At 30.5% G+C, this 18,314-nt stretch overlaps 2 protein-coding genes and 1 non-coding gene across 4 annotated transcripts; 1 reads left to right on the forward strand and 2 right to left on the reverse strand.

Annotated features, from left to right (window-relative positions):
• Window positions 1–2,656: 2,656 nt before the first annotated feature.
• Window positions 2,657–2,739, reverse strand: TRNAL-UAA (transfer RNA leucine (anticodon UAA)). Its single transcript has one exon. It is a non-coding gene; the product is annotated as a tRNA-Leu (tRNA).
• Window positions 2,740–2,893: 154 nt separating this feature from the next.
• LOC130804721 (suppressor of disruption of TFIIS) lies at window positions 2,894–6,483 on the forward strand. 2 transcript variants are annotated; one of them, XM_057669275.1, is made up of 8 exons: window positions 2,894–3,050; window positions 3,216–3,271; window positions 4,020–4,085; window positions 4,166–4,263; window positions 4,660–4,785; window positions 4,906–5,106; window positions 5,396–5,461; window positions 6,004–6,483. In XM_057669275.1, exons 1-8 carry the CDS (start codon window positions 3,040–3,042, stop codon window positions 6,157–6,159), a joined length of 780 nt encoding a protein of 259 aa, XP_057525258.1. In that variant the 5' UTR covers window positions 2,894–3,039; the 3' UTR covers window positions 6,160–6,483. The 2 variants fall into 2 exon arrangements, with proteins under 2 accessions (XP_057525258.1, XP_057525259.1); XM_057669276.1 differs by having other exon boundaries at window positions 2,896–3,050; window positions 3,151–3,271.
• Window positions 6,484–8,976: 2,493 nt separating this feature from the next.
• LOC130804722 (outer envelope pore protein 16, chloroplastic) lies at window positions 8,977–14,347 on the reverse strand. The gene is made up of 6 exons (XM_057669277.1): window positions 14,116–14,347; window positions 13,990–14,041; window positions 13,803–13,834; window positions 13,148–13,181; window positions 12,987–13,054; window positions 8,977–9,682 (listed from the first exon to the last, which is right to left on the reverse strand). The coding sequence occupies exons 1-6, from the start codon at window positions 14,209–14,211 to the stop codon at window positions 9,542–9,544; spliced, it is 423 nt and encodes a 140-aa protein (XP_057525260.1). The 5' UTR covers window positions 14,212–14,347; the 3' UTR covers window positions 8,977–9,541.
• Window positions 14,348–18,314: the final 3,967 nt, after the last annotated feature.

Below are 18,314 nucleotides of genomic sequence, written 5' to 3' on the forward strand. Positions count from 1 at the left end.
TTCGTAAATAAAATGATGATAGTATCTCTTAAGCTAACCTCGAGTTAAAATATTTTTAAAGAGTTAGTATTTGAATTTTATGATTGGTCTTTCTTAAACCAATGAACAATAATATTATTCTTTAATTTTCTTAATTAATTTTTTATGACTAATTAAGTTAAATATTTTTAGAGAGTTAGTATTTGAATTTTATATAAAAAAAATTCTAAATAAAAATAGAGATAAACAAACATATGGTTGAACGAAAAAAGACAAAAAAATAATAAAAAAACATTCTAATTAAATCAGGTATCCGGATTCGACCCTGATTAAACCGGGTATTTGGATTTCGGATACTTGATTTAATCCGGGTCAGAATCGGGTCGCATTTTTAGGTATCCGAAAAACCAGATACTCGAATTTCTGGATCCGGGTCCACCCGGCATCCGGTTTTGAACACCCCTAATGTGAAGTGCTATGTTTATTAGTTGTAGAGCCAAGCTAAGAGCTTGAGCCTCCCATCTATCCTTACCATTCTCTTTATTCTCCACTCAATGTATAGCTCACACATACAAAGTTCATTGATGTAATTCCATTAACATTGTAATTAGCTTTCAAGCACCACTATCCTTTAAACACATAATGATACACTAGCCTAGGATGATGGATGTAGCCTCATTAATGGTGAACCACCTTAAATCTTGATGTTAATGTTTGCTTTACTTTATTGCTTAAATCATCTTAATACTTGCATATAACCAGGTTCATTAGTGCACCTTCAAACCATGGTCATTAATCTTTTGTGCCACCTTTAAGCTCACGCTTATGCATTCGTTAGCTTACTCTAACATGCGGGATGCAAAGATACTTGTAGAACAACTTCTAGTTGATCTTATCTACTAACAAATGGTGTTATTTCATAGAGGAGTGCTAAACATGAGATATAGCTATTTCTAGTATGAAAGTAGAATTAATTGTATGTTATGAGACATCAAACTAAGAAATATGTTTATGTAACTTTGTCATTGTGCAACATATATTGAATGAGGTTTAAAGACCAATAAAGATTTATTATGATAATAGGTCGTCTGCAGTGCTTTATTCCAATGATGCTAATAGTTTGACTAAAGCAAAGCACATTAGGATTAAGTACTGAACTACCAAAGAAAGGCTTCAACATAAAGAAATATATCAATAATAAAATTTAGCACAAACTCCATGTTAGAATATAAGGAATCTTAACTTCTGTGAGAGTTATTGTCGATTAAAACTAAATACATGTTAAATTAATTTAATCCATTGATCAGAAAAAGGTTATGCATTTAGAAAGTTGGCAGTCAAGTGCTGAAGTTATACAAGTTGTGCAAAGTAGGGCCAATTAAAAAGACATGTACAAACCACATCATGTAAGTTTCCGTGCTACACGTTTCATGATTGATCTAAGTCGTTTGTTTTTGTTAGTACTTGTGATCATTGATGGTGTGATTTTGATTATCATGATAAACGCTGCAAGATTGAATTGTCTAAGGAAGTTATGCTATATTTTTAGCTTGTAAGATAAAAGAAACATTTCGTTTTAAGTGAAAAGACACTTTTTTTAGTTCTCACAAGAGAGAAAAAAATGTGGTGACAACATTTCATATGGAATATACAACTTTGTCTCTATTTTTTATTATTAGAGTCTTAAGGAGAGAATCACACAAAATACAATACGCTGCATCTGAAAGGCCTGACTTATGCTTTTGATCAAGAGGTTTTCTAAAACTGATGCCATGGATCGTAAATAAGACATGTTGTTTATAATATTTTTATATATTATTTTATGAATTTACATGTATTCTTGGACATTATTGTTGAAGTATAAATTCTAAAAGGCCGCCCCAAATACCAAGCTATTTTTAGAAGTAAGCTTTGGCACTTTGAGGGATTCTTCCACAATGATCAAGCATATATCTTAGTAAATCCGTATACAATTTATAAGTATACTCTTGAAAATAAACTTTATTCCATCATACTGTATATTCTTTATATTGTTTAAGTTTTTATTTAATTTTGGGAATTTATTCTTCTAAATTATTAATTGCTATGTTTGGTCAATGCAAGTAATGGAAACTCTAGTTGATTTGTAGGTTATAAGCTAGCATGGATAACAAAATAAGTGAATACATTAAATTCACTTTGTACATCTTTTATTTTAATAATTATATGGTAAACTAGTGCATAATAAATTAATATTTACTCGTTTATAATTTAAAATTTAAATAAATTTACCTATTAAATGTAATTATTGAAAATAAATAAACCAATTAAACATTGATAATTTCGACATAAATCAAACATAAACAAAGTATATATTAATATATGATGTTAACCTTTCAAGTTTTCATATGTTCTTTAGTTTTCATATTAATATCCTTACTAACTTATTATACGAGGATAAGTAATCAGAATTTATACCTTTCAAAACCAACTAAATTACTAATTTGTGTTAGTGGCGAAGGAATCAAATCAATCCCTATGGATCTTCGCTCGAAGCTTTCATATCTAGTTTACAATAACAATATGCTTTTTTAAAATAATTATTTTCCACGTCAATAATTAAATAAGAGTAATATTTCATTTTAGTTTTTTTTCTCATTCATTTATGAGATCCATAAATAAATTAAAATAAAAAAAATGCTGGCTGTGGGGTTCGAACCCACGCGCACTTATGTGCAGCAGATCTTAAGTCTGCCCCCTTAACCACTCGGGCAAACCAGCTGTTAATGATACATAAAACATAATTTAAATTTATTAAAAAACAAATCATATAAAACAGCACAATTTGGGGGTTGAAAGCGACTGATAACAGAACGCATATTAAAGTAATTACTGGAGAATTGTATGGGCATGAATCAAAGTGGAAAATATGCTCATCATATATTGCTAACCCCAGATAATTCATATAATTGTATTTTTTTTATTATTATTAAAAGAATCTTTCATCCATGAAATTATGTGTATATATACCCTTTTCTGTATGTTCTAAGTTGTGTATTCCTTCAAGTTTTTCATGTTTGTATGATATTAAGGTAACTTTCATGCTCTTCATTTATTATTTTCTCCTTAATTATATTTTTTTCCTTTGTATTGTTTACATTATTTAATTATTTATGTTTTTGCTGCTATAAGGTAGAAGATCTCTAGTATTGCAATCTGTTCGCAGTTAAAATTTTAACATTGTTATTGTTCTAAAGATTAATGGATTCTGTTGTGAACTTCAATGGAGCCAAGTATGATTGCCTACTTTTTGGTGAGTGGTTATATTTTAATTTTAAACGGAAGTATAACTTGAAAATTAATATAAGCTGAAAACGTGCATCCTAAGAAAATCCAAAAATAATCTATATGTAATTCCGTATCGAACAATTAAAAGGAGATTGATTAATGCATACGCTTGATGAGCTATTTCTCTTATCGCCAATTGGTTTTAAGGGTCGCTTGAATTGAGAGCAAACATTTATAGAGTAAATAAAAGTCAAACTAGAAAAAAAGTTAATTAGATAAATAATTAAAGAGATTTGATTGTTAGAAAGATGAAAGAATTGATTAGAAGGTAATAAAAAATAGAGAATATAACAATTAATTCTCTTATATAAATTCTTTACCTCCTAATGAGAAAAATCAACCTCCTTTTTATTCATCTTTTTTTATTTTCTCTCATTGTACCTCTATCACAATTATTTAATAACTTCATTTCCATCGCTTCTCTTATGTGGGTTTTGAGTATATGCCCAAATTTAACATCCTTTTAATACTCATTTGCACCCGTTTTCGTAGTTTTCACTATCTTTTGGTTTTTAGATGATTGTCTCTTTATATATGTTTATATATAAGTCCTTTTTCTTTTTGAAATTTGTTATAAATATCATAACAACATCATCTTATGTAGCAAATTCAAAAGAAATATAGAAAATAAAATAGAATGGAATTCATCCTTTAATTTTTAATGACTGATTTTTTTTTTATTAATTTGATGGAATTTTTTTTTATTTTTTTAGATTTGGATGATACTTTGTACCCACTGAGTTCTGGAATCAACAAAGCTTGCAGAAAGAATATCGAAGGTATTTTTTTATTAGTAAATAAAAACAGTATAACCCTTCAATAATAAAAGAAATTAAACTTGTTACCCTGTTTGTGACAGAATACATGCTTAAATACTTAAATATAGAAGAAAGTGAGGTACCAAGGTTATGTTTAGAGCTATACATAGAATATGGCACAACTATGGCTGGTCTCAAGGTAATAAACTTCATATAAACAAGTAAGGGTGTGTTTGGCAAATGTCTTTTTCTTTGCTTTTATTTTTTAAGTTGGTCTAGCCCGTTAAATAAATTTTTTCTAAATAGTTTTTAAGTCAAAATTAAAAATCTGCAACAGACAACTTTTAAATTAGTTTTTGGCTTTATAACCCACTTTTTATCTTATAAATAATCAATAACTAACAATTGGTTATTACAAAACATCTCTATAATAGTTGACTTAACAGCTAGCAAAACATTCATATTTCCGACTTGTCAAATCAGATAACAACTCCGACCAACAATTATTTGCCAAACATAGTCTAAGTTGAGTTTCATATGAAAATATTTAATTGTACTAAGATTGATCTAATGATGTGTATGGTATGATTTTTAGGCACTTGGATATGAATTTGACAATGATGAATTTCACCAATATGTTCATGGAAGTTTACCCTATGAAAAATTGAAGCCTGATCCTGTGTTGAGAAACCTTCTCCTCTCGACTCCCCAACGCAAAATTGTACGTATAACTCTCAATCCGAAGAGTTTAATTTCATGTCGTTTGATATGTTATATACTCTATCACGTTCATTCACCTGAGAGCCCTATTCATTTGATTTGAATCTATGTTATACTTCAGGTATTTACGAACTCGGACAAGGCACACGCAGCTCGCGCACTCAGAAAACTCGGGCTGGAAGATTGTTTCGAGGGCATAATATGTTTCGAGACACTCAATCAACCAGACAATCCATCCTCAAAATCGCGTATTTTGTGCAAACCTTCAGTTGAATCTATTGAAGCTGCTATTAGTATTGCCAATTTGGATCCTAAAAGAACAGTAAGCATCAAATGATCAACTAACTTAGTTAGGAGTATTACACAAAAAAACACCAAAATTTAGTTAATGTATGCCTAAAATAGTTTCATTTGTGGATCTTTCTTGAGTTGAGGGACTCCTTGTCCGCACTCTCCTATATGGATATGAGTTGTCGTCTTCCTTCCCTTCTCAGATCCTGACCATAGTTCCTATAAGCGGAATACACTGAATATGATAATGATGCGGATTAAAATAGTGCAATTTGGGTGTTTTGGTTCACAAGTTGATGTGAAATATTGTCTTCTCTCAGATATTCTTTGATGATAGTGTCAGAAACATTGCAAGTGGAAAAGCAGCTGGACTTCACACAGTTATTGTAAGTATATTCTTATAGAATCTTAAGAAGATGTAAAAGGAATATTCTATGTGCTAATATTGTTCTTTAGCATAGTCTCAATGAAAATTGAGAGGATAGCACGAGAGTAAATATGAGGCTAGAACTTACATATGCTTATTATAGGTAAAAGTGTTTTATACATGGGTCCGTTCGGCATAAAATAGTTGTGTGGTAATTGTTAGCTGATAGCTGTGGATAGCTGTAGCTAACTAATTCTATAATTGTTAGTTGCGTATATTTCGGTAAAAATAATAGTTATAATAGTTGTTGCAGTATAATTTGTTGAGTAAAATACGGAAAAAATATTCTTAACATGTGATTTTTGATTTGGAATGCTACCAATTGTAACGTTCTGAAAATAACTACCTAGATAAACCACTAAATGTTAAAACTTCTATACGCAACTCGTCCATGGTAGGGAAACTTATGGAAGTTATGAATTGAACTCAAAGTACTTAATTGTTGTCAATTGAACTAAGTTATAGCCCATGACCTTAAGTCTCGGAAATTTTGGAATACAGGTCGGAAGATCAGAGCTGGTACCCGGAGCAGATTATGCATTACGGAGCATCCACAACATGAAAGAAGCACTTCCCAAAATCTGGGAAATGGAAGCGAAGGAGCGCCATGATCAAGTTCTTCAGTCCGCTACTGTTGAAACCTTTGTACAAGCATGATCGCGTTGGCACACGCCACCATCCAAACGCCCCTGAGAATGTTGGATTTATGTAAAAGGCATCATCAGGAGGAGAGGGAGGCAGAAAGGCCAAGTTTATAAAACATTTTAGTTTTAATAGTAAGATCATGACAAAATATAAGTAAATTGTAACAGCTTAGCTTGAAAAGCTTGAATAAGTGTTCACTGTCAAGGTGTATATGAAGCATTGCAGTGATTTCTGTTGATCTAGTAAAAATTATGAAACATGTTGTAACATGTAACGAACTGGTCAATTGGAAATAATTGCTTCGTTATTTTAGCCAACAACATTTCATTATTCCAATATCATTATGTAATACCCACCGAAGCTTCTATATAAAGGCAGGCAAACACAAGCAGAAAAAAGCAAAAAAAGCTACCAAATAAAGTTCTGATCAGAACATAATATCTAATCCATGAGAAACTGACCAAATAAGAGATGTTTATTGTTTCTGTTTGAATTTAATGGTTGACTGTATTGGAAAATAACTTGCATGTGATCACATCGAAGAATTAGAAAGAGGCTGAGTAACATATATATACTTGTAGGCTACTCGTCCTAATACCAATTACTTTAGAATGGAACCTCATCAAGTTTATTTGCAGCCAACTCTCTGAGTTATGCACGTTTGCAATATGCTTGTTTATATAGAGCGTACACAAATTAATTCGAGTTTAGAGCAGAATGGTGTGTGTGTAAGTGCGCACATGCGCATCATGCAGTGCTTTGTCGCAGGGGTTGATATGTGAAGCGTAAGGTTTCACATCAAGCACCATGCTCTTGCATTTATGAGACTGATATGGTCAGCATTAGAGGTGTTCAAGGGGGCGGGTAGATCCAACGGGTTAAAGGTCGGGTCACATTTTAAGAATCATTAGCGGGTCGGGTTAATAACAGGGCTTGGTGTAAAAGGGTCTGGCCAAGCCGGGCCGGATAATTATAAGAATTAATTGCGAAAATAAATTTATCACTTTTTTTATATTTTTAAATAATGTTATTATATACGTACGTGGGTCGATCCAAAGGGCCATAAAGTATAATAAAAAAACTATTTTATGAACTTTTAAAAATGGGGTCAAAGTGGGTCGGATTTAAATGGACTTTGACCCGCACAATTCATTTAACATTTGACATGACCCGCCCTAACCCCTCTCCGTTAAATTTTTGACCCGCCCCCGCCCTTTGAGCACCTCTAGTCAACACTCAACTATGCACACATCTGCAGGTTATTCAGACTACTTGAAAGTGATTTGGTTCCTTCCTTCCTAGTTCCTTGTAATGCCATAAACTCGTCTCCCCCTATGACAGCTTATCTCAGCTACGGTTTCTCGATTTGAGTTTCATTACCTTCTTATTCTATTGAATAGACAGCGGATTTTTAATTTTTTGAAATTAAGACTTTGACAATATTATTGCTTTATTGGTTGCTCTATAATTAGCTAATATACTTCTGCTTTTAATACTTGAAACGTTTGTCCATTTAACACTACTATCAGATTAAATATTTATATCAAATATCAGATTAAATATTTTATACATCAATACATTCATTGACATAAATAGAAATTCATCCGCCAAAAGCATAAGCAATTCAAATGGGCTTTCTCGTGAGAATTAAATCTTATCTCAATTAGGAGTAAGTATTATTTTTTCAGGTTAGGTAATAATAACAATTCTCACCTAGTCTTCTCCTCTCGGCCTACCCTATAATAATAATAATAATAATTATAATAATAATAATAATAATAATAATAACAACAACAACTTTCCGGTGAGCACGCAAGATTACAAGAAGCAAACACGAGTACCATCATCCAAATGACACAGAACACCTGTATCAAAATTTTTCCAAACAAACTTATTGTAGCTAGTGATTAAAATATGCATAATGATTGCATATAATTGAGGACCACCAGGAGTTCCTACTAATGAACTAATCAACTAATCATTCAGGTATTAAATTATATTCTATCTAACTTAATTTGTCTCATTTTTTCATTTTAATCTGTTCTAATAAAATTTTCTAAATTTATGTTTCTGAATATGACAGTATTACTTTTACTTTTTATGTTCTTTTTATTATTTCTAAATATTTAATCCACTACATCTAATTTCTTAGTTTCCGTGACGAAAATAAATGAAGCTAGATGGTTAAAACGGAAAAGTGATTCAAAATGCACCGACCTAAAATAATACTCCAATTCTAGAATATGATAAATTCAATTGAACTTTATTAGTAGTTGTTTTCCTTCTTTATGAGAGCATCCTAGACGCACAAGCACAGGCAGATATATGGGTAGCTGACACAACCAAGCACAATGAGAATGATAGCTTAAGTGCTGTGGCTGACTCGCCGCCCACACTTCCTTGAAAATGACATCTCTCTACTTTTCTCTTCTGTAAACTTGGTTAGTTTATCTACACTATTTAAGTATACATCAACCTTATAAAAACAAATGTTTTCTAATGAAAATACTTGATTTTACATGTCAAAAAAAAAAAGAAAAAACTTACTATTTTAATAACTTTTAAAATTAATGCCTACTAAAATATTATGTACTAAGTCCATAGAAGACTTTCTCTCTATATAATGCAAAACGGGCAACATATGCGTTCGCGGTAATGAAATTGATTTATCGATCAAAAGCACGGGATATTTCTTGAAACATTCCGAAATGTGATATTCGTAAACCTTTATAACTTGAAAAATATTGGTTCAGAAGCTTTTCTACAGTTGAAAAGTGGATAACAAAAAAGCACCATCACTGTATCAGCAATTCATCAAACTGGAATACATTTTCTAATTCAGAACTCAGAAGCTTCCCTACTGTTAAAAAAGCTTTTACACTTCTAAAAATCAAATACATTCACATTCTAACATAAAGACGGTGTTGACGCCCCCCAAAACACGAACTCGAAGCATGCAAGTATCCTGCTGCACCAGCCAAAACAGACGTAAGGGACTACAGATCATGGGCATACAGCGCACTTGCTTGTATGATAGAGTGTGAGGGAGACTATATTCGGTATATCCTTGCTCATGTCAAGCCAATGCAAGGTAGACAGAAATTTATATGATCAGGAAATACTACGTTAAGCCTTAGCCATGTTCATTTTCCTTTCACAATGTTGTAATTTATTCTCTTATTATAAGCAAGAAGCATAGTCAACACATATGACCAAAAAAGGGATGACCTTGTAGTCATATGGGAACAATCAGTTTGAATCACAAACTAATTTCGTAATCGAATTCAATATATGCTAGTTAAAAAACGCTCAATTATTGAGGTAATCTTGAAACCTAAGGAAGAAATGAAATAAGACGTTTTTCTTCCCTATATACATAGCAGGCATGGAAGTCTCAGTTGAGATAGCTGATAAATTCTGCAGCAGTGGCGACTGCACCTCCCGTAAGAGCATCCATCACAATTTTGTCTTTGTTGCCGTTGTTCACTGCAGATACCAGAGCTCCGGTCAAAGCACCCCCAATCATTGCATTTTTCTGCTCATATTTTAATTGAAAAAAATTAGAACAAAATATTAATCAAGAAGTCATTATGTAAAAATAAGTTTTAGCTAAAGAACAAATTATATAATCATTAATATGAAGAAAACAAAAAAAAAATGCTATATAACCTTCTTCCATGCAGGAGAGACCAAATCTTTTAACAAATCACTAATTCTTAGATCACTTATAATTTTAATATAATTACTTTTATAGTATTAGAGTGTGATTACTTATAACTTAAAACGATTACTTATAATCTTAAAGTAATCAATTGAAGAAATGAGCTATTACATGGACCCGTCTCATGATGAGCTGTTAACAAATAGGATGACAAAAAACAAAAAAATGCTATATCACCACAATCCAATATTTCAGAAGCAGGTAAGAAAAAGTTGGAAATGTCAGTTTTCCTATTTCAACAATTACCATTAAAATGATCTAACAAGGTCTCAAATGACTTTTTTCAGAAATAACAACAATTTGCAACCAAATTTGATGGTGTTCAATCCAACTCATATTTTCTTTGTCATTGATTTTCCGACGGAAGGAGTATTACATAAAGTTTTTGTCAAAACAGAATGTAAACCAGTGAATTTTTTAGGATGCAACAACAGCTTCTGCTAGTGCTACCAACTTCGAAAGGTAATTTTCTTACAAACACAATTTTGACTCGATATCTCCCTGAAAAACTCTAAATTTTTTCATGTATATTAAGGTGTATTAACACTAATCTACTTCTAAATTTTCTCATGTTTGAGTGCAGTTGTTGCAGAGTAGGCGACGAGTCATCTTTAGGCGCATGACAAGTCGTCGTCTTTGCTGCTTTCTCGCCCAATCCAACTTAGTCAACTCTTAACTTAGCTTATGTAATGTCATGTTCGCCAAATATTACATGACATACAATATTGGTACCGCATCACTTCTTAGCTGATGCCTGATTAGTTTATAGACTAATAGAAAAACTCAACAACACTTTTTTATGCAACACTGTCCTACGCACCCTTGCCTCATTGGCATCATCTAGCGACTTCATTGTATATGAATTATCCAACTATCACGTAGATGATAATAGCTTATTCACCACTGCAACTACAACTACGTTCCAAAAGCTGCTTCCATCTTCAATAAGACAAAAAACCATGCCTTCGAGCTCACATTTGGAGTAGAAAATATTCTTCACCCTTGTTCATGAGGATCTTGGGCTATGCAAGCAAGTATTCAATCTTTGCAATTGCTTGCTATGACTACCACTTTCACCTCTTTTACTTCACAAGCCATACTAAGAATACTCATTAGCAAAGAACTCATCTTCACTCCTAGTCAACTTCAATGGCTCCTCATGATCATACTGATACATTAATGTCAACATCACTTGCGTACTCATACGCCTACAATCGGTCACACAAAGTCCTTCATGAAACATTTCCATTCTGATATAGAATGCACCGATTTTATATCAACCCACGAGTTTCTCAACTTATCTTCATTGATAAAAAACATAATTAAAAATTTATTTATGGGTTTGCATCTACACCCAACTTGACAAAACATCCCAAACACCTCTAATTCGTCTATGCCTACTTTTTGTTTAGCTTTTTTCGTTACATCCACACCTAAATCATAAAGGTTAGAATTAATATGGGATGTCTCCTCCTTTGCTCGGACTTGTATTTGCTTCTTACAAAACAAATTTTGACCGAGTAATCTCCTTCATAAACTCTACAATTTTTTCGTTAATACTAATATGTGCCTAATAGAATAAGACTATTGTGGAAGTACTACTGCTACTTATAACGAACTTGCAGTCTTAAATTAACTCTAACTGTAAATCTAATCAAATTCTACAAAAAAGCTAATTCTATGTAAATACAACTAGCACAAACCAACAAATTTCCATTCCTAAACTAATTATAATAACATTCTCACTCTAGTTGCAGGACTCCCTTGTGTTTTCCAGAACCAGCGAAGAGTCATTAGCAGAGGAGTAGAAAAATTCTATATCCTTGTTTCTTGTTTCTTTTAACTTACCACTGGAGTCTAGAGCCCTAAACTTCCGAACAACCAACGTGTTTTCACCAGATAAGTTCCTACCTTTGTTCCTACACCACCGTACAGAATAGGCGGCGAGTCATCGTTGGGCATTGTCATCTGTGCCGTCTACTCCCATTTCACCTTGATATGACCCACGTGCCTCCTCTCCCCTTGCAATATACTTATAGCTGGAAAAAGGAGAGGGGTAATAAGTAAGCAAGTTTGATCTTTGTATGTTTGATTGTTTTGGTTGGTTTAAAATAGTTTCCTTGTATATATACGGGTAATGTGCTTTGTTAGACAGTGTGAAAAATTAAGAAATTAGTCTTGTTGAGGAGTTTGGAAACCACTCAAAGGTTTCTGTTTTTATCAATTTCAATAATAATACATTTCCATTCTTTTACTTCCTTTAGGTTCTGTAATTCTTTATCATTTGGTATCAGATTCAAGTATGGCCACCACACAATCAACCCGTTTGGATACTGTTGAGAGGGAAATCCCTATCTTGCTTCTAACCCTTTCTATGGCCCATAATCAAACATTAACATAATCCTCTTTGCGCATGCATGCTAGGCTTGATTCATCAAAATAGATGATATGTCTTCTTCTCCTCATAAACCCATTCATAGGTCATAGCCTTACTTGGTTAGTACCTATAAGTTTGATACTCAGATAGATAACACTATATTGATGAGAGGCAACATATTCAGTTCATATACTCTGAACTAAAATAAAAGTAAAGTTTCCTAGTATATCATTTTCCATAGAGACCTATGATCCGTTATCTCGAGAAGGTCCCAAAACTTGAAGATGCTAGCAACATAGTGTGGTCAAGGATTGAAAGATAAGAGTGCATCATCAACTAGCTTGTATACAACCCATTATGAGGGGAGACTAGGCCGTACTTTATTTGACTTATTTTAGTAAAAACCAGCTTAGACAAGGGCCAAAAACATCAAATAAAGACCAATAAGGTGGTAATCTTGTATTCCCATTAATTGATGGTAATAAACTCAAAATTTGGCTAATAAAGTCAAATAAGTTTTGGTAAGTTCACATAATGTATATAATTCGAAACTTTAACGCCATATAGAGCACCATTTACAAACAATATAAAGTCCATGATATGTGACATAATAAGGAAAATGCAACCCAAATAATATCAAAAGAAGGACAATATATCATCTATATGCACTGGGATTATCTCTGTCATTTGAGGATTATAATAAATAGCTTGTAAGTTGTAATCATTGGAAGAAGAAATTACCCAATCACTGGTACCCCGAATCCTTTTTACTCCATACTCCATCCCAGCATAAACACCAGCTACAGTTCCTGTGGAATAGGAAATTAACTGAGTGGTTAAGTTTACATACATATCGCCAGATTCTGCGATAAATTGATGGTAGAAATTAAGTTCTCACATACCCCAGTATGCTCCTTCTTTGCACATCTTTTTCAACTGGAAACACACAAATTTGTCTATCAGAATATAAAACTACAAAGTATTTAACAAATTTCTCATGGATTGAATCACAAGACACAGGATGATTTTGCAAACTACTCCCTCCATTCTCTAATGTTCTTCTCATTCGGAATATTCCACTTTAAAGAGAGAAATTTAATTAAGGTTTCTTAGAGATATATTGAAGATAAAATATGTCTATGTGAGATCTTATTAAATTCTTCTTAAGTATATTTAGAGATATTAAGACTAAAAAATTGCTTTAAAAACTTTGCAAAAATTAAATGGGAAGAAGAAAAAGAACGGAGGGAGTATAATTGGGTACTCTCCAGAATAACAAATTGATTATGTGCCAAACGATCAGAACTTTCATATGCGTTTAACATGGCAACAATATAATAAATGCACAACCAATTTCCAAATTTCCAAATATTCATTGCAAATTTGCAATCCACATTAGCTAAATCATCAAGTTTGACATTGATGTTACCCAGAATTCATAATGCGTATAAAAACAATTAATTTTCTTGTTCTTCACAAATTTCTAATCCTACCCAGTTAGTTCAAAAATCCCCAGCTACCTAAAACGATTGACACATCATAATATTAATAACTTACCGATTCCTCTACGTTCTTAGTTGAAATGGTTCCTGCCCAGAAACCAAAAAATGTGATTACAAACATTCATCAATTAAAATTCATATCACCAATAGCTCTTGAGAATCAAACAATTTACCAAAATTACAATAATATAGAACGAATATATAACTAAAAATGTAAGAATCAGATAATAATCAGAAAAAACCTCTTTTGGCAATGTGGTATGCATCTTCAGCAACTGCTCTAGTGGCTGCAACCTAAGAAGCAAAACCCAGAAATTAAATAGGAAAAGAAGGGAATTGTAAGAAAAAAGAAAAAGAGAAATGATTACAGTGCCAATCTTGAAGAAGCCATCAACGGTACGATCCAGCAATGGACTTCCAGTGTCAATAACGACGTCAACCTTGGCAAAGCTGCTTCTCGGCATTTTGTTCCTTCGATTTTTCCTGTGTGTATAGTGGGGGGTGAGAGCTGTGCGGGAATCGAGAAGTGGCTTTGAATTGATGTTTGATCATTGAGAATTGAGATTTGAGAATGATGAAATATTGAAATGTGTGATGGAATTTGGACGGCTCAATGTATCACTCGTTTTACATTTTTTTAAATAATTAATCAATGAATAAAATAATAATCCCTCAATTCAGCACTAATGTCTCATTTGCTTTTTGGACACTATTTATCTATTACTTTTAATTTGCATTTTATTATTAATCTACAAGTTAAAACATAGTTATGTGGAATCTTATTTGATTAGTCTCAATGCAAGGATTATTCATATCAACTTTCCATAATTTTTAATAATGCACAATTAGAGATGTTAAAGATTGAATAAGTGCATTGGATAGAGTGCATAAAGTAAATGAGACGTTAGTGCTGAATTGGATGGAGTACTCATTTTACTCATTTTATGTCAAAAAAAATAAATATACTTTTTATGTTTTTATTTATTCTTCCCATTTATTTTTTACGCAGATTCTAATGTGAACTTAAAAGTCAAATGATTTTATATGTGAGCTTTTAAAAATCCTAAAAAATTGATACTAGAAAATAGATATTAAGACAAATCTACGAAGAACTCACATAAATATGTTTTTTCATATAGATAGATGAGAAATTATAACTAAAGTTTAACACTAAAATTCGAAAATTTTATTTGATAAGAACATATGAAAACGGAGAGAGCAGTGTAATTCCTTTGTGAGTTATAAGTAGTAACTATGAATGAAAAATGCATCTATTTTAACCATAACTTCACTTGTTAAGGACCTTCAAGTTGCAATTTTAACCTTTAACTTCACTTGTTTACCTTTGACTAATTAACATAACCCTGACTGAATCCTAGTTAACCCCCCTCCAATTCTTTTGTCTCCTTCATCTTCTACAACGAACCATATCTCTCATTGTAAATCAGCCTATGTTGAAGGTAAGTTCCTCACACTGAAACTAAATTTCATCTCCTTTCTTCGTTTTCTTTCAATTCCATGTACTCAATGTAGTGGAGGTTGAACTTATTAATGGTGATGAACATGAACGGTTCTGGGGATGTGCGAGGTGCCAAATTGCACATGGCCCCCAAATCTAAAGTGCGCCACATAAAAAACTCATATTATAATAATATACTATTGAAGTAGAGTAGTTAGTTGGAGTTTTATTTAACATTTTATTTGTTATATGTTCAAATCTTATTAATTATATTTTTTTTATCTTTTTTTAACTCTTTCCAAAATAACTTTTTAATTTTCAAATATTATTTATTCCTTATATCATTTAACTTATACTCATTCATTAAACATCAATTATGATCAACTTAAATTATAAAAATAATCAATATTTTATTTCTTAATTTTTCAATCATTTAAACTTTTACTCTTTTTATTCTATGCAATCAATTTATTATTTTATTTTAAGAAGATTTCTTTTTTAACGGGCAAGAGCCTCAATTTTAGAAATTTAAGAAAAAAAAATAAAGCCTCGAAATTGATTGCTAGGCTCCTGGTGATGAGGGAGACCCGGTCCAAGTTCACGGTAATATATTAGCTGTGAATACCAGAGTTATTAAAGGAGAGTATGCTTTTGATCGAATAGATATAAGGCCTGGCCAGCTGATTCCATTATCAAGAGTCATAGTTGCAGCTCCAATTGATTCCAACTTTCATGCTCATGCTAAATTATAGGATTATGATTCTGTGTCATGGGATGATGAAATTGCTAATGAAACTGCAATATTCAAATCAAAAAGATACGAAACTGATATCCAGATTGAGTTTCAATTGCTCATACTTAACAATATGACTCAACGATCCCCAATTGGGTTTCAATTGATAATATTTTTTTAGGGTTAGGGTTTTGTTTCAATTTGGGTGTTTCAATAAAATTGAAGTCCCTTTTAAAGTTAAAGAAGATGAATTTTAGTATCAGTTTGAGGAACTTACCCATAACAATGATTGATTTGTAGTGAAAGAGAATGGTTGGGTGAAAAAGACAAAGGGGAGGGAAAAATTTACCCGATTCTTATTTGTCGCCACTCTTTTTATTTTATCGCCACCCCCTCCTAATGAAATTACGAATTTGCCCCTGAACTTTAAAAATTTACAAATATGTCATTGGAGTTAATAACTTTTCATTTTCATTTTTTTAATTTTTTTTTATTATTTTTATTTATATTATTATTGTTATTATAATTATTATTATTTTTGTTATTATTATTATTATTATTATTATTATTATTAAACCACAATAATAATAATAATAATAACAAAAATAATAATAATTATAATAACAATAATAACAATAATTTTATAAAAAACAAAAATAAAAATAAAAAAAACAGTCGCACGGTCGAGTCGCACGTTTTGTATGACTGGTTATTTTTTTTTTTAATTTTTTTTTTTTGAATTTTGACTTATAAATTTTCTTTTGTTTAATTAATTCATTTTTAAGTTATTATTATTATTATTATTATTATTATTATTATTATTATTATTATTATTATTATTATTATTATTATTATTGTGGTTGTTATTATTATTATTATTAAATTATTATTTTTGTTTTAATTATTATATTTAATTTATATTTTTAAATGTTATTATTATTATTATTATTATTATTATTATTATTATTATTATTATTATTATTATTATTATTATTATTATTATTATTGTGGTTGTTATTATTATTATTATTATTATTAAATTATTATTTTTGTTTTAATTATTATATTTAATTTATATTTTTAAATGTTATTAACCCAAATGAATATGGCGGTAATATTGTTTACGGCCCCAGTAAGATTGATGACTTCAAGCCGACCACACCGTCCTACGTGGACAACTATTCCACCTCATTTAAATTTTTATTTTTTTTTAAAAATTTTTATTATTACTGTTATTATAATAATAATAATTATTATTATTATTAAACCACAATAATAATAATAATAATAATAATAACATTTAAAAATATAAATTAAATATAATAATTAAAACAAAAATAATAATTTAATAATAATAATAATAACAACCACAATAATAATAATAATAATAATAATAATAATAATAATAATAATAACTTAAAAAATGAATTAATTAAACAAAAGAAATTTTATAAGTCGAAATTCAAAAAAAAAAAAAAATTTAAAAGAAAAAAAAAACCAGTCGCACAGAACGTGCGACTCGACCGTGCGACTGGAGTCGCACGTTTTGTGCGACTATTTTTTTTTTATTTTATTTTTGTTTTTTAAAAAACTATTATTATTATTGTTATTATAATAATTATTATTTTTGTTATTATTATTATTATTATTATTATTGTGGTTTAATTATATTAATAATAATAATAATATCAAAAATAATAATAATTATAATAACAATAATAATATAAATAAAAATAATAAAAAAAAATTAAAAAAAATGAAAATGAAAAGTTATTAACTCCAATGGCATATTTGTAAATTTTTAAAGTTTAGGGGCAAATTCGTAATTTCATTAAGAGGGGGTGGCGATAAAATAAAAAGGGTAGCGACAAATAGCAATGCCCAAAATTTATGTTAGTTGGTCAAGGTAAACAAGGAAAGTCAAGGTTAAAAATTCAATTCAAATGGTCATTAAAAAGTTCGATTATCCAATATCCGTGATATGGTTACAATCGAAGAATTTTTCTATTTATAGTGACTATAACTCATAAAAATTGAAATTTACGTGTTTAATTTCAAGTGTTCTTAATTCTTAACCTTTAGGATATGTTTGAATTGGGTCATTTCATTTGAATTGATGGAATTGGCCCAATTCCATTGTTTGACTAAGCTGAAAAATTGAAATTGAAATTGGTTCAATTCCAACACAATTCCAACCCAAGTAAAAAACAAACTTTTTATTTTCAACCCATACCTGCCCTAATTTCAATTCCATTTCAGCCCAAATATTTTTTATTTTTTTTATATTAAATATATATTAAAATTGCTTATCTTGGGAAATATTTTGACACTTTGGCTATTATGTAAATTTTTCATTTTTTTTGCTTTTCATTTCA

This window comes from Amaranthus tricolor, chromosome 17 (genome assembly GCF_026212465.1).
Source record: "Amaranthus tricolor cultivar Red isolate AtriRed21 chromosome 17, ASM2621246v1, whole genome shotgun sequence".
Classification (NCBI taxonomy): domain Eukaryota; kingdom Viridiplantae; phylum Streptophyta; class Magnoliopsida; order Caryophyllales; family Amaranthaceae; genus Amaranthus; species Amaranthus tricolor.

What these genes read in the sequence shown, in the direction of transcription:
- LOC130804721 (XM_057669275.1), top strand. An exon ending in CGACTCCCCAACGCAAAATT is followed by an intron (nt 4,786 to 4,905) that starts GTACGTATAACT and finishes GTTATACTTCAG; the next exon opens with GTATTTACGAACTCGGACAA. An exon ending in ATTTGGATCCTAAAAGAACA is followed by an intron (nt 5,107 to 5,395) that starts GTAAGCATCAAA and finishes GTCTTCTCTCAG; the next exon opens with ATATTCTTTGATGATAGTGT.
- LOC130804722 (XM_057669277.1), bottom strand. Translation starts at nt 14,211, where the DNA reads ATGCCGAGAAGCAGCTTTGCCAAGGTTGACGTCGTTATTGACACTGGA. An exon ending in GCTTCTTCAAGATTGGCACT is followed by an intron (nt 14,042 to 14,115) that starts GTAATCATTTCT and finishes TTTGCTTCTTAG; the next exon opens with GTTGCAGCCACTAGAGCAGT. An exon ending in ATACCACATTGCCAAAAGAG is followed by an intron (nt 13,835 to 13,989) that starts GTTTTTTCTGAT and finishes GTTTCTGGGCAG; the next exon opens with GAACCATTTCAACTAAGAAC.